Source organism: Aquarana catesbeiana, linkage group LG07 (genome assembly GCF_042186555.1).
Source record: "Aquarana catesbeiana isolate 2022-GZ linkage group LG07, ASM4218655v1, whole genome shotgun sequence".
Lineage (NCBI taxonomy): Eukaryota > Metazoa > Chordata > Amphibia > Anura > Ranidae > Aquarana > Aquarana catesbeiana.
The window spans coordinates 269,035,476-269,058,660 of NC_133330.1; the positions used below are offsets into that span (position 1 = coordinate 269,035,476).

The following is a 23,185-nucleotide window of genomic DNA, read 5'->3' on the forward strand; positions in this document are numbered from 1 at the left end:
ATTTGCACTATTTATTTGATTTATCGTTATATATTGAATTCACATTTTATGTGTTTGCGCGAAATCCTTTTTTATACAAGTTTTTAACTTGGTTCAGCAGGGGCCGGATGGACTTTGATCAGTGTGTGGTCATCCCAGCTCAACAGCTGGTGGGACCCTCTGCTGTCATAATACAATGTCCTGGCATGGGGGCTAGATTCCTCCATTCACTTTGTTTGTGTAGATGGGGGAACCTGATAGTTTTGTACATTTTAGTTTTGCACATTAATCTTGCCGGCTAAATGGGGAAAAAAAAAAAAAAAAAAAAAATCATCTAACAGTGTATACTAGACTCTGTCATTCCCACAATGCTGGTAGTCCCAAAGCTGGACTACCAGCATTCAACTATCAAATGGCAGCATCTTTGTATGGAACTACAGCAGTATGCAACGTCCTCCTTAGACTTGTAAAAAAAAAAAATAAATAAATAAAAAATAAAAAAAAAAAACCATGATTGAAAACTTAAAGCAAGAACCCCTACCCAGTTACCCCATAAAAATGGTAAGAAGGCAGTACATGCATCTGCAGGCAAAACAAGGTTTCAAGCATGTTAGTATATAGAGAGTTTGATGGACAGGTCAGGTTCAATTTATTAAATATACATTAGTGCTCTTTATCACTCTCACACGGTTTCCATGCTAGAAATTAATGATCAATCTTTCCATTATCATCATCATATCAGCTGTGTTTTATTAAAAGGATAAAAACAAAGCCTAATTTTGCCACATGGTGTTCATCTCCACAGTTAACTATGAGTTTGTGGCAGTAGGAAGAAGGAACGGAATTGGCCTTGTAATGTGTAAGGCCTTTATCACACGGTGCATCCGTGGAACGGAATCCGCTTGCTAAGCAGGGATGACTTTTGCTGAGCAGGCAGATGACAGGTCCGTCTCCACTCACTGTGCAGAGCGGAGATGGACACAGTCCAACTTCTCCTCCAAGGTAAAAATCGGGTGAAAATGGACCGCCTGTGTTTTAATCCGCCAGATGGATGGAAAATAGGACCACCATCCGTTTGTATTTTACGGAGAGGATCGGATCGTATAGCAGTGGATGTCAGCGGACATGTCACCCCTGACATCCACCGCTTCATAGGGGAGACTGAAGGGTCCAATCAGGACCGCCTGAAAAATTGACAGGCAGACCTTATCGGATAGTCTATGTGAAAGGGCCCTAAGCCTAAAAATTGCAAAGCATCAAATAAACAGGGAAGTAAACCTACTGCTTACTTTTTAACTGTTAGACAAAATTTTTGATTTAAGCGATTATATTAGAGCTTATTAAATTATCAATGAAATGTACCTCTTACTGGTTGAGGTTTGGATTTGTTTTCTGCACCTGTGGGATCAAAAAATTATGAGTAGGAGAAAGAAATGTTGTCATTCAACTAATAAATGCAAGTTCACTGATATGTAGTGCTATATATTTTTGTTTGGGCAAAACCATTATCCAAAAAAAAAAAAAAAAAAAAAAAAAAAAAAAAAAAAAAAAAAAAGGAGCACACAGTATGTCTTGGTAATACAAGGGTGGAAAAATGGTAATTGTTAGGGTTTCAAAAAAAAAAAAAAAAAAATTAAGATGGGGCATCTGCTGCTTGCTAAACCTCTATTGGGGTCCACCAGCGACGTGACCATGAAGCCCTTTGAAAACCGTTGTCATCATGATCCACACTCCTTGGTTTTGGTTTTCTTGCTGTAACTACTACTTCTGCTGTACTGCTTACTTACCTTACTACTTCCTCATCACCCAATCATGCTTACATGTACAAATGGGAATCAGACCTTAATGTTATCCTGGAGCCAGAAGAATGGCAGCAAATCTGGGACACCAACAAGTCATGTTCCCAGAATGTTCAAGCGCTCAAAACTAGCTAGAAATTATTACATCGCTGGTACCTAGTTCCACCCAGAGTTGCACACTATACTCCAGGACATGGGTCCTGCTTCTGTGGTTGTTCAGAGCCAGGTACTTATATGCACATAGGGTGGACTTGTATGGGCAACTTAACCATGAAGTGGAAACAAACCACTCTACCTTCCTTAGTGTTGTGGTGCACAAAAATCCAAGAGACTCACAGCATGGGAGACCTCACACCTCTTCTGAGACAAGAGGGGAAATTAAAAGAAAAAGAAAAACATGATTTAACTGGCTGCGGTTTACTCATTACCAGGGGTACCCGGGTGCTCCTCACACTAGGCTGCCATGAGCACCTAATTGCGTGCAGTTGAGCTGCCAAATACCCCAGCATTTTTTCTCCTTTTTTTTCTCATACCCTCCCAAAAGCATTTCTTCTTTTCTTACTAACACCCACTGAAACACTTGTGCTTCCTCTCTCTCACACTATACCATATTACTAAATTCTATCAAGCCTAATAGATTGATCAAACATATGCTAGAAGAAGTTTCTTAACTCCCCTGCCCTCCCCCTCACATCCATTACCATGCCTCTCTTATCACAGTAGAACATATGTCTGAAACTTGTATCTCTGGAAAGACCATACAAAGTCTACAGTGCATTTTGAAATGTACGATTACTGATAACAAAAACGTATATGTATTTAAAAGTATGCTTTTTACACACACACACACACACACACACACACACACACACACACACACACACACACACAGTGAGAGCACATGGAGGAGGTTAAGGTTGAGGGGCATTGTGTCTCAAAAGGTGGATGCACTTCTTGAAAGAGTGAGAGAAAGCAGGGGGAGGACATGGAGTGAGCAAGAAGACACATGCAGGCAGGGTGACTAGTGAAGGAAGGGGGGCACAGAGGATAATGAGGGAAGGGGGCTTAAGCATGGTGAGTGGTGAGGAGAGGGGTGGCACCATTCACCCCTTCACTGTATCTTTGGAGGAGTAATGCAGCTACCCTTGGACAGCAACACTGTCAATCAGTGGAGTGAGTGGTGTTAAAGCTGAGTTCCACCCTAAAGTGGAACTTCTGCTCATCGGATTCCTCCCCCCCTCCGGTGCCACAATTGGCACCTCTCAGGGGGGAGGGGGGTGCAGATACTTGTCTAATACAGCTATCTGCACCCACTTCCGGGCCTAGATAGCCGCAGATGCCCGCCCAACAAGAAAAGGCATTTATAATGTTTTTATATGTTTACACAAAGGTTTTGACTTTCATTTCAATTGTAAACTAAATGGTTGTTTTACAAGGTAAGGGTTTGCATATACTTTACGTTGTACTGCCATTATTCAACTGTCAAATGTAAGGATCTTTGGATGTAGATAGAGCAGGATGCAGGATCCTCCTTAAGCTCTAAAGGAAAAATGATTGATAGGAAACACTCCTCTTCATTTATCTCGTACAAAAATGATTGGAAGAAAAGTACAGGTATCTGTAGGGACAAGGTCTTTGCATATAGTGCACAGGTCAGGTCCACTTTAGCAAGTGTACATTATTGCCCTTCATCAGTAACAAGTTAGAAATTCAGATAAAAAAATAAAACTGGTCATGTAATCTGTATGCCTAGAAATGCGAATTACTTGCTTTTTAACTGTTATATACAAACGCATGACTGAGCCAATATATTGGAGCATATTAAACAATCAATGAGACTTACTTCCGATACTGGTTTGGGGTTTGTCTTCCTCACCTGTAGGAAGAAAAAATATATAGTTAAGATTAGAAAAATAAATTGTATCTTTTTAATGGAACATAAAGGCAAGTTCATATGTATGATGTAAAACAAATAACCAGGTGCATGGACAACTGCCCAAGTGGAAAATGTGATATCTGGCTCTGGCCGCTGCTACCACAAACTCATGAACCAATGAGATCAAGACAAATGTATGTGCTGTGCCCATGTACAGATGGAAAACATGCACGTCAAGGCAACATTAAAACAAACACGCACATATGCAGTACATCACTGCCAAACACGTCCAATTTCTCCATGTTTAATCACTTCCAGGATGGGACAATTCTGACATTCCTCTCCTACATGTAAAAATCAGCATTTTTTTTGCCAGAAAACTAATTAGAATCCCCAAACATTATATATTTTTAAGCAGATGCCCTAGAGAATAGAATAGTGGGTATTGCATATTTTTATATTACATGATATTTGTTCAGCGGTTTTTCAAAACGCAATTTTTTTTGAAAAAATACACTTTAATTTTAATGTGCAAAAACCAATACCCAACGTTTTTAGTCAAATATAAAAGTAAAATACGCTTTAAAATTGCGTACGCCCGTAGAATGGTTCCAAACTATGGTTTTTTAAAATCTCCATAGGCGATGCTTTTAAAGGCTTTACAGATTACCAGTTTAGAGTTACACAGGAAGCCTGGCACTAGAATTAATGCTCTCTCTCTTTTTTTGCTATAAAGCAAGCATTTTACTGAATGAAATTGATTCATTCAGTTTGTTTTGTTGTGATTAGCTGTGACTGGCCACAGCTGATCACATGGCACAGATGGGCTGTCATTGGCCCAGTCTGTACCATGTGATCACTGTGATCAATCAAGCTAGCAACACAATTGTAAACAACGGATGACTTGAAAGGAAGCCATCCATTGTTTACAACTGTCATGTGACCTGCAGTGATTGGTTACGGCGTTCACATGGTAATGGCAGCAGGCCGGTACAGTGATCAGTCATCGGCTGTGTCCAACAGACACAGCTGGTGACAGAGCATAATGCATCGTGGCCCCACGAGGCCAAATCCAGGAGGACGTCATATGAAGTCTACCCAGATTGGCAAGAGTTCTGCTCCAGTCGTCATATTGCTATAGGCTGGGCAGGAAGTTGTTAAACAGATATAACAAGATGCTCTCAATGCTAAAGTTAAAGGATAAGTTCACCTACATGAACTCAGTGTCATTCCATCACAGTGATCTTTGAGCAAATGAACAAGTCCCATCTGCCACCATGGCAGACAGCTGGTAGCTCTCAATGAACTGCGAGGGTGCTAGTGAAGGATCATATAGTTCATTGGCTCTGCAGTAACTGTCTGTCCATATGGGAGGTACAGGCAGACATCTTTACTGTGTGTCTGCGAGAGCCTGGCATTGCACTCGCGGTCCACTGATTGTGGGAGCAATGCTTTGCAGGTTGCAATGCAAAAAAAAAAAAAATGCACAAACTGTTGGCGCTTTATAAATCCTGTAAAATAATAAAGAAATAACTTTTTGCTTGTAAAATGATGTGCTATTTTTTTTTTTTTACGAAAAGTTGAACTTAGCCTCTGATAGGCCTATAGGGAGCAAAAAAAGTTCATTATATTATAATATAATATATATATATTTATTATATATACATATATACAGTGGGGACGGAAAGTATTCAGACCTCCTTAAATTTTTCACTCTTTGTTATATTGCAGCCATTTGCTAAAATCATTTAAGTTCATTTTTTTCCCTCATTAATGTACACACAGCACCCCATATTGACAGAAAAACACAGAATTGTTGACACTTTGCAGATTTATTAAAATTGAAAAACTGAAATCTCACAAGTATTCAGACCCTTTGCTGTGACACTCATATTTAACTCAGGTGCTGTCCATTTCTTCTGATCATCCTTGAGATGGTTCTACGCCTTAATTTATTTCCAGCTGTGTTTGATTATACTGATTGGACTTGATTAGGAAAGCCACACACCTGTCTATATAAGACCTTACGGCTCACAGTGCATGTCAGAGCAAATGAGAATCATGAGGTCAAAAGGAACTGCCTGAAGAGCTCAGAGACAGAATTGTGGCAAGGCACAGATCTGGCCAAGGTTACAAAAAATTTCTGCTGCACTTAAGGTTCCTAAGAGCACAGTGGCCTCCATAATCCTTAAATGGAAGACGTTTGGGATGACCAGAACCCTTCCTAGAGCTGGCCGTCGGGACAAACTGAGCTATCGGGGGAGAAGAGCCTTGGTGAGTGAGGTAAAGAAGAACCCAAAGATCACTGTAGCTGAGCTCCAGAGATGCAGTCGGGAGATGGGAGAAAGTTGTAGAAAGTCAACCATCACTGCAGCCCTCTACCAGTCGGGGCTTTATGGCAGAGTGGCCTGACAGAAGCCTCTCCTCAGTGCAAGACACATGAAAGCCCGCAGGGAGTTTGCTAAAAAAACACCTGAAGGACTCCTAATGAGGTGAGAAATAAGATTCTCTGGTCTGATGAGACCAAGATAGAACTTTTTGGCCTTAATTCTAAGCGGTATGTGTGGAGAAAACCAGGCACTGCTCATCACCTGTCCAATACAGTCCCAACAGTGAAGCATGGTGGTGGCAGCATCATGCTGTGGGGGTGTTTTTCAGCTGCAGGGACAGGACGACTGGTTGCAATCGAGGGAAAGATGAATGCGGCCAAGTACAGGGATATCCTAGATGAAAACCTTCTCCAGAGTGCTCAGGACCTCAGACTGGGCCGAAGGTTTACCTTCCAACAAGTAACTGTTCTTGAATGGCCCAGCCAGAGCCCTGACGTAAACCCAACTGAGCATCTCTGGAGAGACCTAAAAATGGCTGTCCACCAACGTTTACCATCCAACCTGACAGAACTGAAGAGGATCTGCAAGGAGGAATGGCAGAGGATCCCCAAATCCAGGTGTGAAAAACTTGTTGCATTTTTCCCCAAAAGACTCATGGCTGTATTAGATCAAAAGGGTGCTTCTACTAAATACTGAGCAAAGGGTCTGAATACTTTCCGTCCCCACTGTATATTTATATTTATATTTCAGTCCCACAGGAGCTTTTGCCATAATGTGTCCCCACTACATGGAGAGCAATGCAGATGCATCATTTTCTCCTCCTCTTCCCCTATCAAAAATGGTTACCCATTTTGATGTCTTCTGTAAACATGTGAATAGATGGCAACCTTCAAAAGACTCACACTATTTATAACCTACCGCCTACTCAACCAACTGCCAAAAGATCTATGCTTCTCCCCTACCCACAGAAATGGGAACCCTCTCACAGATGAACAAAAAGACTACATCCTCTACTTTGTATGTAGATCCTCTATCTTCATTAGAATATAAGAATTTGGATATCAAAATCCTAACTAGATGTTGCAGAGTCCCAGTTCATCTTCATTAAATGTCCTCTTCACTATGCTGGAGAAGCAATCAAACCACAGGCTCCGATTAGGTATTGGACTCTTGTTCTGAAACTATTAATTTGGTATTTCTTAATAATTTCACAATGGATCCCAACAAATTGGGATGGCTGGATGGCTCTTTAGCCCACACACTCATAGAGCAATCCTTCACCTGTTGTTCATAGCGCAAAAGCTCATTGCCCAGAAATGGATCTCCCCTTCTCCGCCAACTCATTCCTTATGGGTAAAGTTGGTAAACAAAGTTTACCACTGCGGCAGACAGCTTGTAGTTTTCAATTAACTATAACGATGCTAGTGAGAACTCTGGGAGTTTGTGGATTCTTCCTGCAACTCAGTAACTGCCTGCCAGTAGAGGAGGTATGGGCAGACCCTGCACTGAGAGTCTGCAGGAACCTGGCTTGCAACCACGATCAGCTGATCACAGGGGCAACGCGTTACAGGCTCCAGTGTAAAAAAATAATAGATACACATTTTGGTACCTGCAAAAAGATGTGCTTTTTTTTTTTTTTTTTAATATATGAAAAGGTGAATTTATTCTTTAACCACTTAAGGACCAGAAGGATTTATACCCCTAATGAAGAGGCCATTTTTTGCGATACGGCACTGCATCGCTTTAACTGACAATTGCGCAGTCGTGCAACGGTGTACCCAAATAAAATTGATGGGCTTTTTTTCCACAAATAGAGCTTTCTCACCTTTGCGGTTTTTATTTTTTGCGCTATAAAAAAAGACTGTCAATTTTGAAAGAAAGAAAAAAAAACAAAAAACAATATTTTCCTCTCTTTGCTATAATTAAATATCCAAAAAATAAACTAATTTCTTTTGTTTTTCAGTTAAGGACAATATGTATTCAACATATTTTTGATAATAAAAAAAAAAATTCAAAATAAAGCGTATAAATGAAACTGGCAGGGAAGGGGTTAACACTAGGGGGCGATAAAGGAGTTAGGTGTGTCCTAGGGAGATGTTTCTAACTCTGGGGGGGGGAGTGGACTGACTGGGAGTACAGAGATCGCTGTTCCTGATCACTAGGAACAGATGATCTCACTGTACCCTCCTGTCAGTATGGGGATCTGCTTTGTTTACATTGGCAGATCTTGTTTTGCCTCTCTGAGGAGTGATCGCAGGTGACCTGTGGACATCGCATCGGCTTCCGTCCACTGTGCAGCGGGTGCGAGCGCACCCACAGTGTAATCCGTGCACGAAACGACATACGGGTACATCGTTTTGCGCAATAGGGCCATCCTGCTACAGTATATATGCGGTGGGCGGTCCTTAAGTGGTTAAGCATGTGTGCTCAAAGTATATTTTTTTGTAAGATTATTATCTTTTTGCTATGCTACAAAAAAGCACTGCTCACACACATACACACGCAAAGGAGGTGAGGTGCATGTCCAATAGAATAGATGCACACACACCCCCAAAAATCAGTGAGCCACCACCATGCTTTACAGTGGGGATGGTATTCTTTCACTTCAAACATAGCGCTTATGGTTGTGACCATAAAGCTGTATTTTGGTCTTGTCACTCCAGATTACACTGTGCCAGAAGCTGTGAGGTATATTGTAACCGGCTTTTTTGTGGCATTGTAAAGGCTTCTTTCTGGCAACTGGACCATGCAGCTCATGTTTGTTCAAGTATCGTCGTATTGTGCTCCTTGAAATAACCACATTGTCTTTTTCCAGAGCAGCCGGTATGTCTACTGAGATTACCTGTGGGTTTTTCTTTGTATCCCGAACGATTCTTCTGGCACTTGTGGCTGTAATCTTTCTTGGTCTACTTGACCTTGGCTTGGTATCCCAGAATTTTCCACTTCTTAATAAGTGATTGAAAGTTACATTATATCGTTACACAGGTCTTTTGATGGTGCTATCTGCTCCCCATGGCTCAGTATCTAGCTTGCTCAGTGCATCCACGTGAGAGCTAACAAACTAATTGACTATTTAGAGGCGGAGGAAGAAGCGACATTGCTTTGAAACGCGTTCCTATCTTCCAGCAGCATCAGGCATCATCTTCATCTGGGCTCCAGCTTCCATCCCTGGTCTGGTTGTCTCCCCTGCAGGAACGGCTCCCTCCTGCCTGTGCTCTTCTCCCTCTGCTCATGGCTGAAGCAGGGGAATTCCACAGCGGTTCTAGGTTTCAGAGGCAACAGCTTTGACTTTTTCCACTTTTCACAATCTCCTCTTTTGTGAGTGCTTTTTAACCACTTTCATACCGGACCATTGTAAAATGACGCTGGCAGGAACATCTCCTCCCTACGTTGGGGATAAAGCGTGTCCCTCGGACACAGCCCATCCCCAAACAGGGTAAAAAGCCAATGAAATTGGCTCTTTACCATGTGACCAGCTGTGTCCAATCACAGCTGGTCACAAATGTCAACTAACAACTGTAGTGCCATTTCCGAGTTCTCCTCCTCAGTGTGTGAGGAGACCTGGAAGAAGAATGTGCTACAGTACAGCGATCTGCCCCCGATTGCCCCAAAAATAAAGAAAACCTGTCACCAGCCCCGCAGAGTACCCGTCACCAGCCCCGCAGAGTACCCGTCACCAGCCCCGCAGAGTACCCGTCACCAGCCCCGCAGAGTACCCGTCACCAGCCCCGCAGAGTACCCGTCACCAGCCCCGCAGAGTACCCGAGTACCAGTCACCAGCCCAGCAGAGTACCCGAGGACCTGTCACCAGCCCAGCAGAGTACCCGAGGACCTGTCACCAGCCCAGCAGAGTACCCGAGGACCTGTCACCAGCCCAGCAGAGTACCCGAGGACCTGTCACCAGCCCAGCAGAGTACCTGAGGACCTGTCACCAGCCCAGCAGAGGACCCGTCACCAGCCCAGCAGAGTACCCGAGGACCTGTCACCAGCATCAGAGTACCTTTCATCAACATCAGAGTACCTTTCATCAACATCAGAGTACCTGTCACCAGCCCATCAGAGTACCCGAGTACCTGTCACCAACCCATGCCTCATGGAATATACATCGGAGCGGTTGCTTTTCAAAATGGGGTAATTTTGTAGGTGTTCCCATTGTCCTGGTGCTCCATGACCTTCAAAAGTGTGATAGGTTGTCAGGAAACAAAATGTGTAATTTATGCTCCTAAAACACCTGACGGTGCTCCCTGCATGCTGGGCCTCTCTATGTGGCCTGGCTGTGTAAAATTCTTACACATCGCCATACTCAGGAGTAGCAGCAGAATGTATTTTGGGGTGTAATTTTTGCTATGTACATGCTGTCTTATAAATTGACAACATTGAAAGAAAATACGGTTTTCATTTTCTTTCCACATTTTCCAAAAACATTTGGATAAAAAAAAAAAAAAAAAAAGACATTTCCAAAAGACTCATTATGTATTTTGGGGTGTAATTGGAAGTATGTGTATGCTGTGTGTGAGAAATATCTTATGACAATTTTGTGTAAAAAAAAAAAAAAAATTAATTAATTTCCTAATTTTCCCAAGAATTGTGGGAAAAAATTACAACATCAAAAAACTTACCATGCCCCTTACTAAATACCTTGGACTGTCTACTTTCCATAAATGGGTCATTTGGGGTATTTGTACCGTGAAATTACAGGGCCTCAAGAAATGAGACCGTCAGTACATCAGATGTGATTAATTTTTAATGATTTGCACCATAGCTTGTAGACTCTATATATGGTTTTTCACACAGATCAAATAATACACACTTATTTGAGTTATGTTTTCCCAAAGATATGTAGCAGTATAAATTTTGGCCCAAATTTTTGAACAAAAAATTACTTATTTGCAAAATTTTATAATAGAAATGAAAAAAAGTGTTTTTGTTTTCAAAATGTTCGCTTTTTTTACTTGTATCGCAAAAAATAAAAAGCCCAGTGGTGATTAAATACCACCAAAAGAAAGCTCTATTTGTGTGAAAAAAAAATGATAAAAATTTTTTTGGGTACAGTGTTGCATGACTGAGTAATTGTCATTCAAAGTGTGAGCGTACTGAAGTGGTTAATCATTAAAGTGGTTGGAAACCCTTCCAACCATATAGTCCCATGCAATTATTAATGTAAAATAAACTGACTAAATGTGCTCTGAAAAACACAATTCGCTTGTTTTCTACCTTTATTTTTGGTTGTTTACTGCCTGTACTGTGAACACAATCCTCCTTCCTTCTGAACCTGAGACATGCCAGTGGGCGTGTCTCTATCGGCTCTCATTCACTCCCACAAGCCAAATCAAGTCTACGATGATTGGAGGAGCTGCTTCCCCTGTTGGGGCTCTCTCTTGAACAAGGAGAAAGAAGCATGTGAGGTCACAAATGGGGGAGGGATGGAGCAGGCCTGAAAAAAAACAAACTCTGACAAAGGAACGAGGAAGTGTCTGTCTGCACAGAACAGAGGATGGAAGAGAAGGGGATTTCTGAATGTCTGGAAAGGCTGACATTCTGGAAGGTTATTTCCAATCAGGTATTCAGCAATCCAAAAAGTGGTTAATATAAAAGTTCATTAGATTGTTCAAATAAACAAACATAGGGGAGTTTTTGGGGGTTTTTTCGACTGCAATTCCACCTTAAATACTGTTCACCTTGTTTACTACACTATAGGAGGTTGTACTTGTCTTTTTCCTATTAACTATTTACACACAGATGCGAATTGCAATTTAAAAAACCTTTAATTGCCATTTTACCCTGTGTGTGCGTCACCTTGTGTGCCCGTACCAAGGCCAAGGTATGTAAACTTTTGATCAGGGCCATTTGGGCGATTTCTGTTATCATTACGATTTAAAAAGGAGCCAACCAACTATGTAATAATAAATGATCATTATCCTTAAAAGGAGAAGTTCATCTTACACAGGTTATGTTACATCTATATTCAGGGTATAACATGTTACAAACGGACCGGCTGCTGCAACCTCCCGATCTCACAGCTATCGTGGATCCCCCCGCCCCCACTAGCTGTCACAATTTAATAAAAAAAAAAAAAGTGGCCAAGCGGGGCTCTGGCCGTGTCACTCATTCAGTGTTCTGTGAATGGAAAACTACAAGGTCCGGCAGCTTTTGCAGCTGTCGGCTTGTAGTTTTGAATGAACTACCACAATGCTGTGGAGCACTGTGGAGCACTGTGGTAGTTCATTCTTTCTACCTGTCAGATTGTATCTGCTTGCCTGGCACACAGATCTGCAGGAGACCTGCATGGCACCAGCGATCACTAGATGCTGATCTAAAGCAAGGCTTTAAAGGCTCCAGAAACAAAAAAGAATAAATGCACATTTTAATTTATTTTTTGTTAAAAGGTGAACTTATCCTTTAAATAAGAGACAGTTTTTTGGCATGATCATATTTTCAATATCAATGCCAAAAATGTCATGATTTCTGCCAGGGTATGCTAACTTTGAGCACAACGGGATATACAAACATTTTGCTCTTTTCTATTTTAAATACAATGGGTTATTTTACAAGGTTAAGGGTTCTTGTATACTTTAACCACTTCTAGTCCACTGTATAGTAAAATGACGGAAGGAGGGAGGGAGGCACTCTTGTTCTGGGACGACATCATATGGCAGCGGCCCAGAACTGCCACTATCCCGCCGTGTTCCTAGGCCACAGCACAACCCCGATCAAGAGCCGATGATGCGGCTCTTTACCCATGTGATCGGCTGTGTCCAATCACAGCCAGTCACTTGTAAACAAGGAAGTGCTGTTTATCGTCTCACCTCGGCTCACACTGACAAAGTGTGTAGCAAGGAGAGCCGGTCAGCGGCATCTCCTCACAGGGGAGACCTGTACAGGTAATCAGGGCACTGATCATCAGTGCCCTCATTAGAATACAGCCCCAGCAGTGTCCATCAGTGACACCAATCAGTATCCATTAGTGATGCCAGTCAGTGCTGCCTTTCAGTGCCGCCCAACATTGCCCACCAGTGCTACTTATCAGTGCAGCATATTAGTGTCTCCTCATCAGTGCTACCTGAAGAGTGCCCATAAGTGAAGCCTATCAGTGACCATCAGTGCCACTTGATCAGCGAAGAAGAAAAATTACTTATTTACGAAATCTACTGACAGAAACTAAGAAAAACATTTTTTCAAAATTTTCGGTCTTGTTTTGATTTTTTTTTAGCAAAAAAACAGCGCTGAAAGCTGAAAATTGGCCTGGGCGGGAAGAGGGTAAAAGTACCCAGTAGGCAAGTGGTTAAATACAAAGCCAAAATTATGCAACAGTAGCAATTTGAGCACTCCTCACTATTTACTTCAAGCTTATTCATGAAATTGCAAGTATCTGCATCATAAAGCAGTTAAAGGGGTTGTAAACCCTAGTTTAAAAAAAAAAAAAAAAAAAAAAAAAAAAAAACCATGTCATACTTACTCTGTGCAGTTCGTTTTGCACAGAGTGGCCCCGGCCCTCCTCTTCTAAGGTCCCTCAGCGGTGCTGATGGCGCCTCCTCACATTGAGTGTCCACGTTGGAGAAGCGCTCTCCTTGGTGGAAACCCGTGCGGGAGCGCTCCAGAGTCCCGCATCTGTGTCCATTCACACAGAATACAAGACTCGGCCCTGCAACCCGGCGCCGCGTCATTGGATTTGACTGACAGCAGCGTGAGCCAATGGCTGCGCTGCTATCAATCTATCCAATCAGGACATGAAACACCAGGTACAGTTGGTGTGCTTGTTCCCGGACAGAAGATGACAGCATTCAGATAAGAAGAATGGGGGCTCTGGGGGGCTGCAGCACTACAGAAGGTTTTTCACCTGAATGCATTAAGGTGAAAAACCACGAGGGTTTACAACCCCTTTAATAAGCAGTACACCCAACACACCACAAAACAACTATCAATATCCTACAAACATTAAACAACTAAGCTCCTTTAACCCTTTCACGCCTAAGCCTATTTCGGACATTTGTTAAAATCCGTATTTTTTGCTAGAAAATTACTTAGAATCCCCAAACATTACATATATTTTTTAGTAGAGACCCTAGATAATAAAATGGTGGTTGTTGCAATATTTTATGTCACATGATATTTGCACAGCGGTCTTTCAAACGCAGTTTTTTTGGGGGGGGGGGGGGAGACACTTTCATGAAGAAAAAAAAAAAGCTAGCTCAATGTTTTTGGTATAATGTGAAAGAAGATGTTACGCCAAGTAAATAGATACCTAACATGTCATGCTTTGAAATTACGCACACGTGTGGAATGGCGACAAACTACAGTACCTAAAAATCTCCATAGGGGATGCTTTAAAGTGGAAGTCCAACCTAACACCTACATTTTCCCCTTCAATCATTAATGGGAGCCAAGTTCAGTCTTATGTCTCAAAATGAATAAATCTGTTTTTTTACATTTTGCAGTATCCAGTGCTGTTACAGGACTTCAATTCTACCTCCTTCTGAGCCTAAAAGAAGGGTGGGTGTGGTTACAGAAAGCTTTTTACATCACTTCCAGGGAGGGACACTGTTCCTGTGTAGCCAGTGGGTGTATACAGGATGGGAGGAGCTGATCATAGGTTCCTGCCCAGTGTTTGCTCATTGTACATCCTACTTCATGACAAAATGAAGAAATAAAAAGCCCCATTCACACAGGGGGATGAGAGGTGCAGTGCACATATACAGTATAGCTGTGCACAGGGAAAGGGAGCTGGACATAGGGGGAGGGGGGGGGGGGGGGGACTGTCATTGTAGCTGGAAGTGCCCTGGGGTCTCAAGGTCACAGTCTACAATATTCAGAATACAGGCAACCACACTAAGGCTCCGTTTCCACTAGTGCGATTTGTCATGCAACTTTGGAAACAGCCCATTGATTTCAATGGCACCTGTTCCCATCTATGCGACTTTGAAAATCACAGACTTTGAAAAGGTACCTTCAATGCTTTCATGCGACTTTTGATACGACTGATAAAGAGAGAGTAATGCTGGATCAAAGCTGCACTCAAAGTTGCATCAAAGTCACACTCCAAAGTTGCACAGTTGATTGTGGAATTGGCGCATGTGGCACCGTGCGATCTAATCGTCGGGGCTTACCCCAGCAGCTTGTAGATACCCGTCTTAGGCTGGGGGAGAGAGCCTGCTTGAGCTGTAATAATTTGCTCGCTGTGAAGTGGAGGGATCGTTCTGTCCTCCCTTCACGCAGACACGACGGTCCAAATTCAAACGGCGACTGGTGTTGTGGAAAAACCCCTCTGTGTCCACGAATATAACCTTAATATGGGAGGGTATATAATGGTGTTCCGCGCTTAGGACGGGCTTATAACCGAACTGCAGCCCCCCTAAAAGAGAAAGCACCAATGGTGCAATCCAATAATAGTGTAGTCTAAAGAAATAGGGGATTGGCGCTGTTCACTGATAGAGAATGATAATGAATAAATCAATAAACTATACAAACTGCTAACAAAAGGAAAACATAACCCCTCAATGTTGGGTGGATAAAACGTGTAACACAATGTAAATAATTGTTAAAAAATGGATATATGTGCTAAGAATGGTCAAAGGATGTGCAGAATACCTAATGCCGCGTACACACGGTCGGACTTTCCGGCATACTTGGTCCGGCGGACCAGAGTGTGCCAGACAATCCGCCCGTGTGTAGGCACCGGCGGACTTTTCCGGCGGACTTTTTCCCAAAAGCCCGCCGGACCTAGATTTGAAGAAAGTTCTAAATCTTTCCGCCGGACTCAGTTTCGGGCGGAAAGTCCGTTCGTGTGTGTGCTGGTCCGACGGAGAGCCCGCTCGTGTGTAGGCTGGTCCGACGGACCAGATACAACACGAGGGCAGGGTATTGCATCTCACGCTCGCTGCAATAGGAAAAACACATTTTCCTATTGCGGCGAGCGCGGGGCATACCAGGCCCTTAGGTCTGGTATGGATTATAAAGGGAAGCCCCTACGCCGAAAAAAACGGCGTGGGGTCCCCCCTAAAATCCATACCAGACCCCGATCCGAGCACGCAGCCTGGCCGGTCAGGAAAGGGGGTGGGGACGAGCGAGCGCCCCCCCCCCTCTCCTGAACCGTACCAGGCCGCATGCCCTCAACATGGGGGTGGGTGCTTTGGGGGAGGGGGGCGCCCTGCGCCCCCCCCCCCAAAGCACCTTGTCCCCATGTTGATGAGGACAAGGGCCTCTTCCCGACAACCCTGGCCGTTGGTTGTCGGGGTCTGCGGGCGGGGGCTTATCGGAATCTGGGAGCCCCCTTTAATAAGGGGGCCCCCAGATCCCGGCCCCCCACCCTATGTAAATGAGTATGGGGTACATGGTACCCCTACCCATTTACCTAGGAAAAAAGTGTAAGTAATAAAACACACTACACAGGTTTTTAAAATATTTTATTAAACAGCTCCGGGGGGGGGGATCTTCCTCCGGCTTCGGGGGTCTTCTTCCGGCTTCGGGGGTCCCTCCGCTTCATCTTCTCCCGGCGTCCGGTTGGTTCTTCTCCACTCTCTTCTCCCGGTGTTCCTGTTCTTCGGCCGGCTCCTCTGCTGTCTTCAATTAGCTCTCTTGCCAGCAGAGGTCCGGACTTCCGGACTTCTGGGCTTCTTCTCTTCTCTTCTCCAGATGTTGACACGACGCTCTCTCCTGCTGGACTGCTCTCCGAGGGCTGCGTTGTGACTTATATAGGCGGAGACCCCGCCCCCTTTTGATGTCACAGTCCCTGGGCATGCTGGGACTGTGACGTTTTAGGGGGCGTGGTCACTGGGTGATGTTGACCACGCCCCCTAAAACGTCACAGTCCCAGCATGCCCAGGGACTGTGACATCAAAAGGGGGCGGGGTCTCCACCTATATAAGTCACAACGCAGCCCTCGGAGAGCAGTCCAGCGGGAGAGAGCGTCGTGTCAACATCTGGGGAAGAGAAGCCCAGAAGCCCAGAAGTCCGGACCTCTGCTGGCAAGAGAGCTAATTGAAGACAGCAGAGGAGCCGGCCGAAGAACAGGAACACCGGGAGAAGAGAGCGGAGAAGAACCAACCGGACGCCGGGAGAAGATGAAGCGGAGGGACCCCCGAAGCCGGAAGAAGACCCCCGAAGCCGGAGGAAGATCCCCCCCCCCGGAGCTGTTTAATAAAATATTTTAAAAACCTGTGTAGTGTGTTTTATTACTTACACTTTTTTCCTAGGTAAATGGGTAGGGGTACCATGTACCCCATACTCATTTACATAGGGTGGGGGGCCGGGATCTGGGGGCCCCCTTATTAAAGGGGGCTCCCAGATTCCGATAAGCCCCCGCCCGCAGACCCCGACAACCAACGGCCAGGGTTGTCGGGAAGAGGCCCTTGTCCTCATCAACATGGGGACAAGGTGCTTTGGGGGGGGGGGGGGGGCGCAGGGCGCCCCCCTCCCCCAAAGCACCCACCCCCATGTTGAGGGCATGCGGCCTGGTACGGTTCAGGAGGGGGGGGGGGGGGGCGCTCGCTCGTCCCCACCCCCTTTCCTGACCGGCCAGGCTGCGTGCTCGGATCGGGGTCTGGTATGGATTTTAGGGGGACCCCACGCCGTTTTTTCGGCGTAGCGGGGTTCCCCTTTATAATCCATACCAGACCTAAGGGCCTGGTATGCCCCGCGACGGGGCTAGTAAGGTGTCAATCTCGCCGATAAAAGCGGCAAGATTGACATCCTTTTCTAGTCCCGTCGCACCTGAGTCACGTTCAAAATGAACGGACTTGTCCGTGTGTGGGCAAGTCCGTTCATTCTGAAAGTCCGCCGGAACTCCGGCGAAAGTCCGTCGGAAAGACGGGCGGACTTAGCCCGCCGGAAAGTCCCGGCGTGTGTGGGCAAGTCCGTCCGTTTTAAAGTCCGGCGCACCTGGCGGACAAAGTCCGTCGGAAAGTGTGCCGGACCAAGTAGGATAGAAAGTCCGCTCGTGTGTACGCGGCATAAGTTGCAAAAGTTGTTATCACAAAATAAAATTGGTAAATAAAACACCAAGCATTAACAAAGGTGAATGATCAATCAGGTGTATATAAAAAAAAAAAAAAAAAAAAATGTATGTGTGCAATGAAAGATATGAGTGGATATACCTAAAAAAGAGGGCAAAACACCGTGTTGCCCACTGGAAATAAATATGTGTACTGGTAAAGCTGAATCGTGTTGGAAAATTTATATGTGAAAAAATGTAAGAATATATATAAAAAATGTGGAAATATGTATAATAATCGGCATGTGATGTGCAGACAATCTAAGTGCACAAAAAACAAAAAGGTGAAAAAACCAAAAAGAAAATGAGAGTCCAAGCAACCAGATCAATTATTAAAAAATATATAAAAAGTTATTATATCCGTGAATAAAAAACAGTTCTTATGCAGCCAGCTGATATATCTTCAAAGGTTGTGGATAGGTCTGTCCCAATGAGTATATGTTGTCCCGTGTGGAGTCCCCTCTAGTGCCCCCACTCACCAGAGTGCCCAACCCCTGCAGGGGTAATGAGCATGTAGATGATCCGATGATCCAAGCGGTTGGTGTCCCCTTCACCACCTAATTTCCACCTGTGTCACCCGATCACTTTAACCGCTTCAGCCTCGGAAGATTTTACGCCCTTCCTGACCGGAGCACTTTTTGCGATCCGGCACTGCGTCGTTTTAATTGACAATTGCGCCGTCGTGCACCGCTGCACCCAAACAAAATTTGACGTCCTTTTTTCCCACAAATAGAGTCTTCTTTTGGTGGTATTTGATCACCTCTTTTTAGTTTTTGCGCTGGTCTGTGTATCAGTCTCTCAAGGCTGATACACAGACCAGCGCAAAAACTAAAAAGAGGTGATCAAATACCACCAAAAGAAGACTCTATTTGTGGGAAAAAAGGACGTCAAATTTTGTTTGGGTGCAGCGGTGCACGACGGCGCAATTGTCAATTAAAACGACGCAGTGCCGGATCGCAAAAAGTGCTCCGGTCAGGAAGGGCGTAAAATCTTCCGAGGCTGAAGCGGTTAAAGTGATCGGGTGACACAGGTGGAAATTAGGTGGTGAAGGGGACACCAACCGCTTGGATCATCGGATCATCTACATGCTCATTACCCCTGCAGGGGTTGGGCACTCTGGTGAGTGGGGGCACTAGAGGGGACTCCACACGGGACAACATATACTCATTGGGACAGACCTATCCACAACCTTTGAAGATATATCAGCTGGCTGCATAAGAACTGTTTTTTATTCACGGATATAATAACTTTTTATATATTTTTTAATAATTGATCTGGTTGCTTGGACTCTCATTTTCTTTTTGGTTTTTTCACCTTTTTGTTTTTTGTGCACTTAGATTGTCTGCACATCACATGCCGATTATTATACATATTTCCACATTTTTTATATATATTCTTACATTTTTTCACATATAAATTTTCCAACACGATTCAGCTTTACCAGTACACATATTTATTTCCAGTGGGCAACACGGTGTTTTGCCCTCTTTTTTAGGTATATCCACTCATATCTTTCATTGCACACATACATTTTTTTTTTTTTTTTTTTTTTATATACACCTGATTGATCATTCACCTTTGTTAATGCTTGGTGTTTTATTTACCAATTTTATTTTGTGATAACAACTTTTGCAACTTAGGTATTCTGCACATCCTTTGACCATTCTTAGCACATATATCCATTTTTTAACAATTATTTACATTGTGTTACACGTTTTATCCACCCAACATTGAGGGGTTATGTTTTCCTTTTGTTAGCAGTTTGTATAGTTTATTGATTTATTCATTATCATTCTCTATCAGTGAACAGCGCCAATCCCCTATTTCTTAATATGGGAGGGGTGGACCTCAACGACCAGTTGATGGCGCTGTACTTAATTGCCCGTAAGGCCAGACGCTGGTACAAAAAAAGTGTCTGTATACTTATTCCAATTGGCTCTGCTAAACGCTAATGTGCTATACAGAGCTTCAGAATGAACTGGAGCCTTCCTTAAAATGAGATCATCACAGCCCTTCTGTTTCCAGATGGTGCTGTGGCCCAACTTCCCAATGTAAATGCAGTGAGCCGGCTGCATGGGAGGCATTTTCCCTATGTCCCCCCTGGTACCCCTACCAATTGATTACCAGAAAGAAGATGTCGTGTCTGTACCAAGCGCGGATTTAGGCCTGACACCCGCTATTGTTGTCCCTACTGTCCTGACCGTGTATGCCCATCATTAGAGTGGGTGGATGCAGGGCGGTATTCTAATGGTGGGCATACCCACTGATCAATCTCTTTTTTCGTTCATCCCACAGGCTGTATGAAAATAAAGAACATTACAATATATGCCCAACAAGGACCAGCAAAGTACTGGTATGTTGCTGGACTTTGGTTATACTAGAATGATGCCTAAGTAGCTGCTAGACTGCTTTTACGAGCAGCGTGAGGGAACGCGCCCCCCCCCCCCCCCCGCCATCTTCCATGGTTTTCTGGGCTCTCCTGTCCCACCGGGGAACCTGAGAATGCAGCCGGTGAATCCGCCAGCTGACTATAGAGCTGATCGACCAGAACAGCTCCAATCATCTCTATGGCCTAAGAAACCGGAAGCTATGAGTATTTCATGACTTCGGTTTCGCCGGATATAAACAGCGTCATTGGGAAAGCATCTTATGACACCGATCTTGGTGTGGTCAGAAGCTTTGAGGGCAGAGGAGAGATCTAGAGTCTAATAGACCCCAATTTAAAAAAAAAAAAAAACTGAAAGGAGGAGTACCTGTCACTACCTAACTACCTATTGCTATCATAGGGGATATTTACATTCCCTGAGATAACAATTAAAAAAAAAAAAATTAAAAGGAACAGCGTAAAAATAAAATAAAAAAGCACCCCTGTCTCTCTCTCTCTCCCCCCCCACCCCCCCCCGTGTTCACACGCAATGTCAACAGCAATTGCACCATGCATGTGAGGTATCACCGTGAACAGCAGATCGAGGGCAGTAATTTTAGCAGTAGACCTCCTCTGTAAATCTAAAGTGGTGACCTGTAAAGGCTTTTAAAAATGTATGTAGTTTGTCGCCACTGCACGGTTGTGCGCAGTTTTAAAGCATGTCATGTTTGGTATCTACTTGGCATAAGATCATCTTTTATATTCTACCAAACATTTGGGAAATATAGTGCGTTTGAGTGCCTTAAAATTTTTTTAAAAAGTGTTTTTTTTTTCCCCAAAAAAATGCGTTAGAAAAATCGCTGCGCAAATACCGTATGAAAAAAAAATTGCAACACCCACCATTTTAATTTGTAGGCCCATTGCTTTAGCCGCTTCCGGACCAGCCGCCGCAATTATACTGCGGAAGGTTGACTCCCCTGCACAAAACCACGTAGCTATACGTCGGCTTGCGGGGTCCAGATAGCAGGCGCACGCGGGTGCCGATGCTCTTGGCTGACAGCCGTAATGACCGCCGGCCACAAGCGATCGTGAGCAGGAGACACAGAACAGGGACAAGTGTGTGTAAACACACATTTCTCTGTTCTGACAGGAGTGACAGATCGTGTGTTCCTATTAGCTAATAACCATGATCCGTCACTTCCTCTAGTTAGTCCCCTCCCCCTTCAGTTAGAATCACCTCCCAGGGAACACAGTTAACCCCTTCACTGCCAGTGACATTTTTACAGCAATCAAAGCATTTCTAATCGCACTGATCGCTGTATTAATGCCAATGGTTCCAAAAATGTGTCAAAATTGTCCAATGTGTCCGCCATAATGTTGCAGTCAAGATGAAAATCGCAGATCGCCACCATTACTAGTAAAAAAAAATAAATAATTATAAAAATGCTATAAATCTATCCCCTATTTTGTAGACGCTATAACTTTTGCGCAATCAATATATACTTATTGCGAATTTTTTTTTTTTTACCAAAAACATGCAGAAGAATACATATCGGCCTAAACTGAGAAAAAAATTAACTTTTTTTTTTTTTTAAATATGTGGATATTTATTATAGCAAAAAGTACAAAATATTATGTTTTTTTCAAAATTGTCGCTCTTTTTTTTTTGTTTATAGCACAAAATATAAAAACTGCAGAGGCAATCAAATACCACCAAAATAAAGCTCTATTTGTGGGAAAAAAGGACGTCAATTTTGTTTGGGTACAACGTCGCACAGCCGCACAATTGTCAGTTAAAGCGACGCACTGCCGAATCACAAAAAACGCTCTGGTTGGGAAGGGGGTAAATTCTTCCGGGGCTGAAGTGGTTAAAAAAATATGTTTTGGGGGTTCAAAGTAATTTTCTAGCAAAAGAAAAGTATTTTTTCATGTAAACAAAGTGTCAGAAAGGGCTTTGTTTTCAAGTGGTTAGAAGAGTGGGTGATGTGTGACATAAGCTTCTAATGTTGTGCATAAAATGCCAGGACAGGTCAACCCACCCCCCCCAAATGACCCCTTTTTGGAAAGTAGACACCCCAAGCTATTTGCTGATAGGCATGTCGAGTCCATGGATTATTTTATATTTTGCCACAAGTTTTGGGAAAATGACAAAATCCCTTTTTTTTTTCAAAGTTGTCACTAAATGATATATTGCTCAAACATGCCATAGGCATATGTGGAATTACACCCCAAAATATATTCTGCTGCTTCTCCTGAGTACGGGAATACCACCTGCAAGACTTTTTGGGAGCCTAGCTGCGTACAAGACCCCGAAAACCAATCACCGTCTTCAGGCTTTCTAAAAGGCTAAAATTGTGATTTTACTCCTCACTACCTATCACAGTTACGGAGGCCCTGAAATGTCCAAATATCCCTCCTCCTAGGTAGGAGGAGGGTTGTGAGGTGGGATAGTGAGAGGGTAGGGTAGAAAGGGGAAAGTAGAGAAATTTTGCAGTTTTTGTATAAAAGTAAATAACATTTTCTAAATAAATTTTTCTTTTTTATTGACACCACAATGATGTGAAAAAGAGAAGGAAAACATTTGAACTGCAAAATGAAATAAGTCTCTCAAAAGTGAAAAAAAAAAAAAAAAAAAAAAAAGGAAATGTCCAGATAGCACACCCCCCCCTCCCCCCCAAATGACCCCATTTTGGAAAGTAGACACCCCATGGTATTTGCTAAGAGGCCTGTTGAGTATTTTGCAAATGAATAAAGGAAAGGAAATTTTATTTATTTTATTTTATTTTTTCAATTTTCAAACCTTTGTGACAAAAAGCAAGATCTGAAAAATACTCCACATGCCTCTCAGCA

The 23,185-nt window shown here is 43.5% G+C and overlaps 1 protein-coding gene across 6 annotated transcripts in view; it reads right to left on the bottom strand.

Annotated features, from left to right (window-relative positions):
- The window catches only part of LOC141103577 (torsin-1A-interacting protein 2-like), a 76,224-nt gene that overhangs the window by 16,430 nt on the left and 36,609 nt on the right, over positions 1–23,185 (bottom strand). For 4 of the 6 annotated variants that reach the window (XM_073593326.1, XM_073593324.1, XM_073593323.1 and 1 more), the window contains 2 exons: positions 3,622–3,654; positions 1,342–1,377 (listed from right to left, as the gene is read on the bottom strand). In XM_073593326.1, the coding sequence (XP_073449427.1) occupies positions 1,342–1,377; positions 3,622–3,654 (69 nt within the window). The remainder of the gene's footprint in view (positions 1–1,341; positions 1,378–3,621; positions 3,655–23,185) is intronic. The other 2 variants (XM_073593325.1, XM_073593322.1) reach the window with 1 other exon arrangement.